Raw genomic sequence first — 9,100 nt, 5'->3', positions numbered from 1 at the left:
CCCCCCCCCCCCCCCCCATGTATCTCTCGTTTGGTTGTTAATTTGTTTTCTCTCATAATCTTTTGTTGGGATTATGAAATGTGAACGTGATGTTCGGTTCAAGAGTCCACTTCAGACGAAGGGTTGGCACTATCAATTCTGAATAATGTAAACCCCTCATTTTTCATTTTATTCAGATTTGTAATTAATGCTCATGTGATTTTTTATATATACAATTTTCATACCTTTTAAATCCATAAGATTTGAGTTTTGGTTCCAATTATATAATTTCTAGTAACAACGACATGATACTGATTTTTGAAAATCTCGGTTTCATGTATATATATATTTTTATAAATCCGAGGAACGCATTTAGAGTTACCACTTTGGGTGTACCACACTGCATAATCCGAGTTTCAACCAATCGTCAATTACGATCTACTATATAAACCTATGTTGCATGGAAACTCCGTTGAAGGTCCGTTTCACGTTTCGGAATCTCTCGGAAACTTGCGGAAACGAATTGGAAACTCGTTTCTTAAAAATTTCAGTTTGGAAACTTAATGGAAACTTGCATTTCTATTTTGGAAACTCGCGATTCTGTTTTGGAAACGTTTAAGAAACTTTTTTTTTAGAACAATTTCTATAAATAATAATAAATATAAGGATTAGTTTGTTATTTAAATAAATTAGAACAATTTCTTCATGTTGTGAAAGGAATTGGAGCACTTATAAGTTTATACATTCAGCAACAAGAAACAAGGTTGCTCCGCAAAGAACAGAAGATTTGGTATTTGTGCACACTAATCTTCGTCTTCTTGTGCACACTAATCTTCGTCTTCTATCTAGAAGAAGTCTTGCATACAAGGATGGTCCCAATTATATGTGGGACGTTGGAGGTGATCAATTTGATTCACTGGATGAGACTAATCTTGGGAGACTTGAGTTTGAGGATCTTTCTCTTGATGAACCTGAGTTGGAAGCGGTCATGTGAAAATGAGGCTGGAGATGATGTTATTGGTCTTTGACTTTTTGTTATGATTTTTATTTTAGTTAAGCTATTTGATATTTAAGTACTGGGTTTTGTTATTTTGAATTTTTTATATGACGTTGATGCTTAATGATGATTTATTTTATTATCATATGATTAAATAGAATGGCTATTTATTTATTTGTATTATAAAATATACTAAACATAATCAAATGAATGCACATATTAATCAATTATATATATATACGTTTCTGAAACGTTTCCAAAGCAAATAAAAATACAAATCATGTTTCCACGTTTCGAAACGTTTCGTTTCCGCGTATGTGTTTCCGTTTCCATGCAACTTAGATATAAACCATTTAGGTCGAAACTCAATCCCATACTGGCCTAGTATTAGTAATACATACACGTACAGCCCATTCTCAGTTAACACTCTTAATCATGTTCATATTTCATGCCTATCGTCAGACCACACCGAGTTTACAGAGAATAAAAGCTTTGGTTAATTAGATCTTTAAGATCACTTTGTACCATCAACCATGTTAACGCCAGTTAAGAGATTGTACTTGTAATACATAAGGGTGCAGAAGAAAAATAAATAATTTAACTTAAAGGAAAATAGGACATTAATTTTCAAAAGTGTTAGAACTTTTACATTAAACAAGAATAAAAAAAGACACAATTGGTATAATATACCCAGCGAAGATCCAAATTGATAGAATATCCATGGCTATGGATAATCCAAAAATGAGTAATCTTTTGACACTGCGCAGATGAAAATGCTCTCTTGCTTTATCAAAAACATGTAACTCTAGATTTAGCGGGTACACATTATGTTAACTGAACACTAAGTGATATTTATCAATTTTCACACAATCTCTGAATTTCTCAATCACCGCCAATTCTATTTTTTCATCTAATCCTCCGACGAACTCTTCTAAGTTCTTAATATCACATTTATCGGTTTGTTAATATAATAAATAAATTACTTAATTGTTATCTGTTAAGGATCATATCAGTTGGATAAATTATCGATTCTTTAAGAAATATATAACAATTGGACGACCAATGACCACTAAGAAAATATTTATCAATATTAAAAGAATCAATTACTTAATAATGAATATTTATTATTTGATATCAAATAATGTATCAGCTAAATATTTACATATCAAGTAACAATCTACATACCAACTAATATATCAGCTGATAATTCTCGTATCATCTAACAATCTATGTATCAAACAAAATGTATCGAATAACAAATCATATATTGGTTAATGAAACTATTAACAACTAATCAGTTATCTATCAAATAGCCCAAAAAACTAACACTCCATATATCGATTAAGAGTCCATTAAAATATAAATAAGAGCAGGTAAGTAATGAAATACCTACTAACGTATATGTTATCTAAAGAAAAGAATGTAGATTTCAAGCTTTTTTCTTCCCGAGATCTTCCGATCCTTTTCTCCATGAATCCGCAACAAAGATAACAGATTCTTCGATGAGATGACGAACTCGTCAAGGTCAGCAAGTCACTCAACTACCTCAGGAAAATGCCACGACACATAATTATTATTGGGATTGGAAGCTTATAAAAGTTGATTGTAATTCAAAATTAAAAATAGTGGAGTTGGTGGTGAGATAATAAGATTAGCATTATGGGTGTCAATGGAATCATAGTAAAAAAATAGAGATTTGTGATTTAATTTAAACTTGCATAAGGAGAAGATACGAGAGATAAAGAGATTAGAATATAGAGTAGAGAGAAGAGACAAGAGAGAGATCTAGAGATACAACAAAGATATTATGGTCATGAAAAATATTTTAAAAAAACAAAGGTATATTGCAAGTTATGTGAGTATTTGGGTGTATCCGCACCAATTTCTAGTAAAAAAAAAAGTGAGCAAGAAGCCTGGAACCACGTACATTGACTTTGACAGCCGTGATTAAAATATATAGTACTTTTGATTATTGGAAATACATTTAATTAGAAGAGCCGAAGATGATAAGGAGTTTTCGTTTTGTATACATTAGCATCTCAAAAAAAAAAAAATTAAATAAAGTTTTAGTTTATAAATGAAAACAGGGAGATCCAACTAAACTTTGTTGTTGAGGACTATGTGTTTTGTCAAACATAGGATCCGACCATTGTTTGTTGTGCATGTGCCTAGAGACAAGTCCCTCGCATCACCCTAACTAACTTGTCTTCCAGATTTATTACTTTTCAATTTTTCATATATACACCTTTCTATAACTTATTAATGAGCCCAAGAAACGATAGTGAAAAAACGAAAATCACACAATTTTATACAATGAAGAAGAACACATGAACCTGTAGACTAAGCCACGCAACCAACGTTTACTTCAGTAAAATACTACAAGAGGAAGAAGATGAGAGAAACAAGAGAGCTTCAAAATAATCTCTTATATTGATTATCTTCTTTGTACACTAGTTACAAGTTACAACTTACAAGTTAAATGTATATACAAGTATCAACTATAATCAGCAATCTAACTATTCAACTATATTAAACCAAGGTTAACCGGATCTTGCATTCCAATGGTAGACAAGGGAATCAAAAAGAAAAGCAATACAAAGATGAGCTTCAGTCTCTAGGTTTTAGTTTTACCAAGCTAAAATAATTAGCTTTAGATTTTGTAAATAAAGTGACATCATAATAAGAAAAGATGAATCTATTTTATTTGCAAATAGATTGACTGTATATTTCGTAAATTACATAAACCAAAATAATGGAACCAAAATAAATATTTTTAAACAAAGAAAAATAAACAGAAACTTCAAGCTCCAAGAAAACACACTGATTCATTCTTATACTACAACGCTCTCGCTTCCTTGCTCAGATAGAATCGTCAATCTCCGAGCTGTCTTCAAGAACTCACTGCAAACATTTATTTAATAATCAGATGTTTAACTCAATCACCACAGATTAGGACAAACACACAAAACTCTGCTTCTTGTTATACCTGAAAGGTTCGTTTCCTGGGTATTTGACTGCTCCTGATGCATCCCTATAGAGAACAGAGCTCAACATCTCAGACTTTTGAATACCAAACATGTCAGAGAGTTTCACACCCAACTCTTCGTACGAGCCAAGAACCGATAGGTCTAACGTCCGACCCACATCGTCCGACTCCATAAACACTTTACAATGCCCTGTCTCCAAACCCAATCCATCATGAGCTTTGTTGGAGCAAGGTGATCCTTCGTCTGATGAAGAACCCCCAACACAGTTCTGGTTCGATCCGCCTGATGAAATCTGCGTCTTCTCTGACCCTTTCTGCTCCTCGGGTAGTATGAGCTTTCCGAACAGTACGATGTGTGACTTCTTAGACTCTGTATCATTACACGGTGTTGTCCCCATGGTCAAGAAACAGAACCCTTTCTCGTTTTTGCTATCGATGTTTCGAAACCCTAGAGGCGGAGGAACAGTGAGAGTTGGAGGAGGAGGAGGAGGATGAGGTCGGTTTAAGTAGTAATGGTGGAGATCAGAAGATGATAGCCCGTAGTACTGATGAGCATTATGCCTGGCTCCCTGTAAACCCACGGGAACATTGTCCAGAACAGAGCTTAACGGGCTTGATCTGATAAGCGGGTTGCTTGCGAATGAAGGTACTGAGATCCGTGCGTTGTAATCCGAATGCTGAGGAAGCCTCATCTTTTTCCTAGGTGGCGAAAACGAAGGGACTATCGGATGTACGTTGGATACCAACTCGACCAACCACGGGTTAACCCGCTTCACGTTTTGGAGTAGATCCGGCTCATCCCACGCCACCTGAAACACACAAACATCTTGTTAAGTTTCTTGGTCTTCCAACCTAAAACCAAATGGCGGATGGGCCAAGATCTTTTATATTAAAAATCCGTAGCCGGTATATAGGAACTAAACAAAACTATTTTTATAGAACAGTTTAAAATAAAATAAAAACCATTGTAAGCATTTAAAAAATCGGTCTAGGCTTCCGCTTAAACAATAATCCTCTATAAAACGCCTAATTACCGCCTAGCTATTTATTGAACATTGTGTAATAGTGTTCATCCTTTTAAACTTTCGAGGTGGGATTACCAGTTCTAAACACTAAGAGACAGCGACTACAAAGTAAAGAATAAAAGGAGGTAACTTGCGGAAGAGGTTACCTGAAGAAGCCGCCAAGGAGAGTTAGGCCAACGTACAGGATCAGAGACACTAACAGCTGAAACAGTCCCCATAAACCAACTAATCCTCGAAGAATCCTCCGTCTCAAACGCCATCTTGAACCTCATACCTGAGCACCAAGGAATCCGCATCGCAGCCCTAGCATCCAACGCCTTGACACAAAACTCAGACGAGCTAGCCCTAGGATAGTACACAACTTCGAAAGCTCTTCCGCTAATAGCAAGACTAGCCGCTTCCACAACAGACTCAGCCGTCACTTTTCCTTTTCTATCCGCAAGAGAAGAGTAGTTACTTCTCCTCTCATCATCCCTTAAAAGAGAAGAGGAGTAGCCACAGCTTCCACCAATAGGATTCCAACCCGCTGAATACTCCACTCCGTTATTACCGATCCCTCCTCTCTTAGCCCTCCTGATCCCTACGCAGAGATCTCCATTCTCAGCTCTCATGAATACTATCGAGTCTCCAGCCACAAGCTTCTTCTGGTTCACGAAGTTACTCCAACCAGTCGTCAGAAGATGGCGACGTGGCGTCCCTCTGTAGATATGTCTAAACTTCCAAACCTCTCCGTGAACGTCCTTGGCGAGAATGGTCTGAACAGGTGGCTCGGCGTTGTAATCCAGCCTCGGGAAGATCATCTCCGCGCAGTAGCGCGGGACAGAGAACCCTCCACCGTTGTTAGCATCTGACTGAGTCAGAGTCTTTGCAAACGACGGCGTTTTCTCGCTGTTATTACTCTCCAAACCGTTACTATCTTCGCCCTCTCTGTACTCGTGATCGTTGTCTTTTAGAGGAATCAGCTTGAGTTTGGCGAATACCTCGTCGGATTCAGGGTCGGCCATGTACTTGATGGCCAAGACACGACATAGAACCATCGGAGGGATAGGGAGGTTCTTGAAATCTACATGGTCGTAAGCGTTCTCGGCGTGTCCTTGAGGGAAGTAGAAGACTTTGGAGTTCATAGGTGGCATACGAACCATGCCACCACCACATGCATGCCATAGTTGTGGATCTAAGCCTTTCTCTGATCCACTTCTCATCGGATTCATAACATTAATCATGTTTTCACTACCTCTAAGGACCGTGCTTTGCTGTAAAATGAAAAAGTATTTAGTTTTGTCTGAACAGAGAAGACAACAAACAAGACAAACGCAATTAGTTAAACTTCAAATGCTTTTTATTTTGTTAAGTACTTTTAAAAAACATGTTATAAAGCTTTAAGTCTTTTGTATCAGTCAACTCTATACCTAACAAACGAGATTTTCCCGGAAAAAAAAAAAATTAGAGAATTTTTTTCCTGAAAATCCGACAAAAGGATCATTTCAGATAGAACCAATCTAATTTTAGAAATTTCTCAGCTAGATCCTCATAAGAACGTGCTCCCGGATTGTGTTGGGGGAGAACATAAAGCAAAACAAAAAAACAGATTGGTAGGAGAACTGAAACAGTAAACTTGGAAAGTAGAGAGAAGAACATAGACAAGCTTAATCAAAATCTTAACCACATCAATTTAATCAAAGATGAAATTTTCAGACAAGGGTTCGATTAAACAGAGAAAGATTAAGACAGAAGTGAAGATTTTTTGTTCAAACCTTGAACAGTGGTTAGATCTGAGCGAGTTCTTGAAGATTCTGTCTAAAAAATACTCTCTTGGTTTCTTGAGAATCTGAAGATTCCGCAGCTAGTTTTCTGCTCCAGAATCGGATAAGAGAAGTTCTCACTTTTGTTTTGTTGCACAGAGGGAAATGAAAAGGGGGTTCTTGTATATGAAGGAAAGAGTTTTTGCTTTCTGGTAAACTTCAAATAAAAATATCCATCTTTTTTTTCTCAACTTTCATTAACTCATTCACATGTCTTTTTAATTAGTCTTATTTTCCCCTAATTAATCCAAGATTAAAATAAAAATGTACTATTTTGAATAATTAATCTGAGTCCCAGAAAATGTAACAATATGGTAAGTCAAACCCTTGATTCCGGGCATAAAAATCGACAATACGGAGTGTTAAAAAAATTAATACTCCAATAACGAAAATATCGATATACGAGTTAAGAGTTAAATCGCGCACGTGACGGATCCGCACGTGTCGTTGGTGCTTCCGACATATCTGCTTGAAATCTGATTAGAAGCATCTAATTCATTAACTATTCGGCTTAAAAACAGATTTATTTTTCAAACTCAGCCATTAATTGTTCTTTGAATACACTAAATTTTACAGTTTGATAATCCCAATATCATTTATATTTTTCTTATTGTTTACGAAATACTAGTAGTTTGTTGATGATATCCATGTGAGCAATTTGCTGTTGCTGACCATGTTTTTTTATTATATAAGACTAGTCTGTTCAAATGGAAAATTCAACTATATAAAGACCTACTTTGGTTTTTAACTTTTTATGCGATCTTTTACGATTCTATCTAAATTATCCCATGTACAATATTTACCAAGTGATTTTAACACATGTCATCATCACATTAATTTTGAAAGTAAAATAATGACATGTCATATTAATAAAAATGACATAGTTTGGACTAATTGTGACATGACCATTTACATTTAATGTATTTTTTATAATTTTTGTAAGTTTTTAGAATAAGATAATAATTTATAAATCATCATCAATATAACAATAAATAGTAAAGTTAGAAATATAGTAATATATAACAATTTTTGAAAATATTATTTTATTTTATTTAAATAATTTTATAATTTTTATTACTAAAACGAATCTTAAAAAAATTATGCATTTTTTTTTAAAAAAGTTAATTTTATAATCATATTATGATTATTTCTTTTTAATATTTACAAATTTTTGAAATATTATTTAATTTTATGTTTTGTTAATTATACATAACAAAACTTTCCCTTAATTTTATAGAATTTTATTTAATATATATCAACCAAAATAAATAAATAAAAATATTTCCAAGATATATATATATATATACATATATTATTAAATATAAATGTGAATAAAATTAATATTTTATCTTATTTTAAAGGTAAATAAAACCCAAAAAAATTAACAAAAATTTATTTATAAATATAATTTTAAAACTTTATTTCCGTACATGGTGCAGTAAAACATCTAGTTATTATGAAAAACATATAAGAGCGGTACTGTAACATTTTTGCCATATATATGCTTTTGCCATAGAATAAAGAAAGCATTTAGAATTATTTTCCTACGAGATCATAACTTTACTCCATACGGCCGACTAGCGGTTGGTCTAGTGGCGAAAGAGCCATTCAAATTCAATTTTTGTCGGAAGATAATCACTTTTATTTACCAATAAAAAAAACTTTACTCCTTATGTCCTTGATAAGGGGCCAATAAGAGGAACTGCATCGCGCAGAAACGCGCGTCTCTAAAGAGGGAGACCCACAATTTTAAAATAAACCGTATACAAAGTGTGCACAATAAAAAACGTATGTTGTATGTTTTTTGCACTGTTCGCGGGTCCCATCGACACGTGGCGACCTGCCATTAGTGCACTTTTTATTTTTTCTTATTTTCTTTTTCAAATAAAAAAAAAAGACTTTAGCGATGCAGATGCTATAAAACATAGCTTATCAATACTACGATCATAGCAAGGCTCAATAAATTTCTGCATGTGTCTTGGTATTTTCTTGTCTTAAGAGATAGCTTTCACATTAATAAGAAGGTGTTTTAAATCTAGGCCAGAGGTAAACAAAACTCAGTATCCAATTATCTAGACAAATATAAACCAAATAGGTCAAGATTTATGGCATTTATGAAATATTAGTGTACATTACTAAATCAATTCACCAAAATCTAAGGGCTTTTCAGTAAAGGATTAAGAAAAATCTAACGCAAAAAGTATATATTCCAACAGAGATTTTCTCTTTGCACTTTTGTAGCAAATACCTTTTTGTGTCAGCTTTTTGTAGCAGCGCTTATGAATTGTATTGATCGTGTGTAAAAATCTAA

At 34.1% G+C, this 9,100-nt stretch overlaps 1 protein-coding gene across 1 annotated transcript; it reads right to left on the bottom strand.

The window, feature by feature from the left end:
• Positions 1-3,656: 3,656 nt before the first annotated feature.
• Positions 3,657-6,951, bottom strand: LOC106302756 (auxin response factor 16). The gene is made up of 4 exons (XM_013739215.1): positions 6,742-6,951; positions 5,134-6,240; positions 3,963-4,771; positions 3,657-3,877 (listed from the first exon to the last, which is right to left on the bottom strand). The coding sequence occupies exons 2-4, from the start codon at positions 6,208-6,210 to the stop codon at positions 3,808-3,810; spliced, it is 1,956 nt and encodes a 651-aa protein (XP_013594669.1). The 5' UTR covers positions 6,211-6,240; positions 6,742-6,951; the 3' UTR covers positions 3,657-3,807.
• Positions 6,952-9,100: the final 2,149 nt, after the last annotated feature.

This window comes from Brassica oleracea, chromosome C1, assembly GCF_000695525.1.
Source record: "Brassica oleracea var. oleracea cultivar TO1000 chromosome C1, BOL, whole genome shotgun sequence".
Classification (NCBI taxonomy): domain Eukaryota; kingdom Viridiplantae; phylum Streptophyta; class Magnoliopsida; order Brassicales; family Brassicaceae; genus Brassica; species Brassica oleracea.
This window is presented reverse-complemented; position numbering and strand designations above follow the sequence as displayed.

Excerpts from the sequence above, each read along its gene's own strand:
- LOC106302756 (XM_013739215.1), bottom strand. The coding sequence starts at position 6,210 with ATGATTAATGTTATGAATCCGATGAGAAGTGGATCAGAGAAAGGCTTA. Across the intron at positions 4,772-5,133 it reads CTCCTTGGCGGCTTCTTCAG|GTGGCGTGGGATGAGCCGGA; the intron begins GTAACCTCTTCC and ends TGTGTGTTTCAG. Across the intron at positions 3,878-3,962 it reads CCAGGAAACGAACCTTTCAG|TGAGTTCTTGAAGACAGCTC; the intron begins GTATAACAAGAA and ends AAATGTTTGCAG.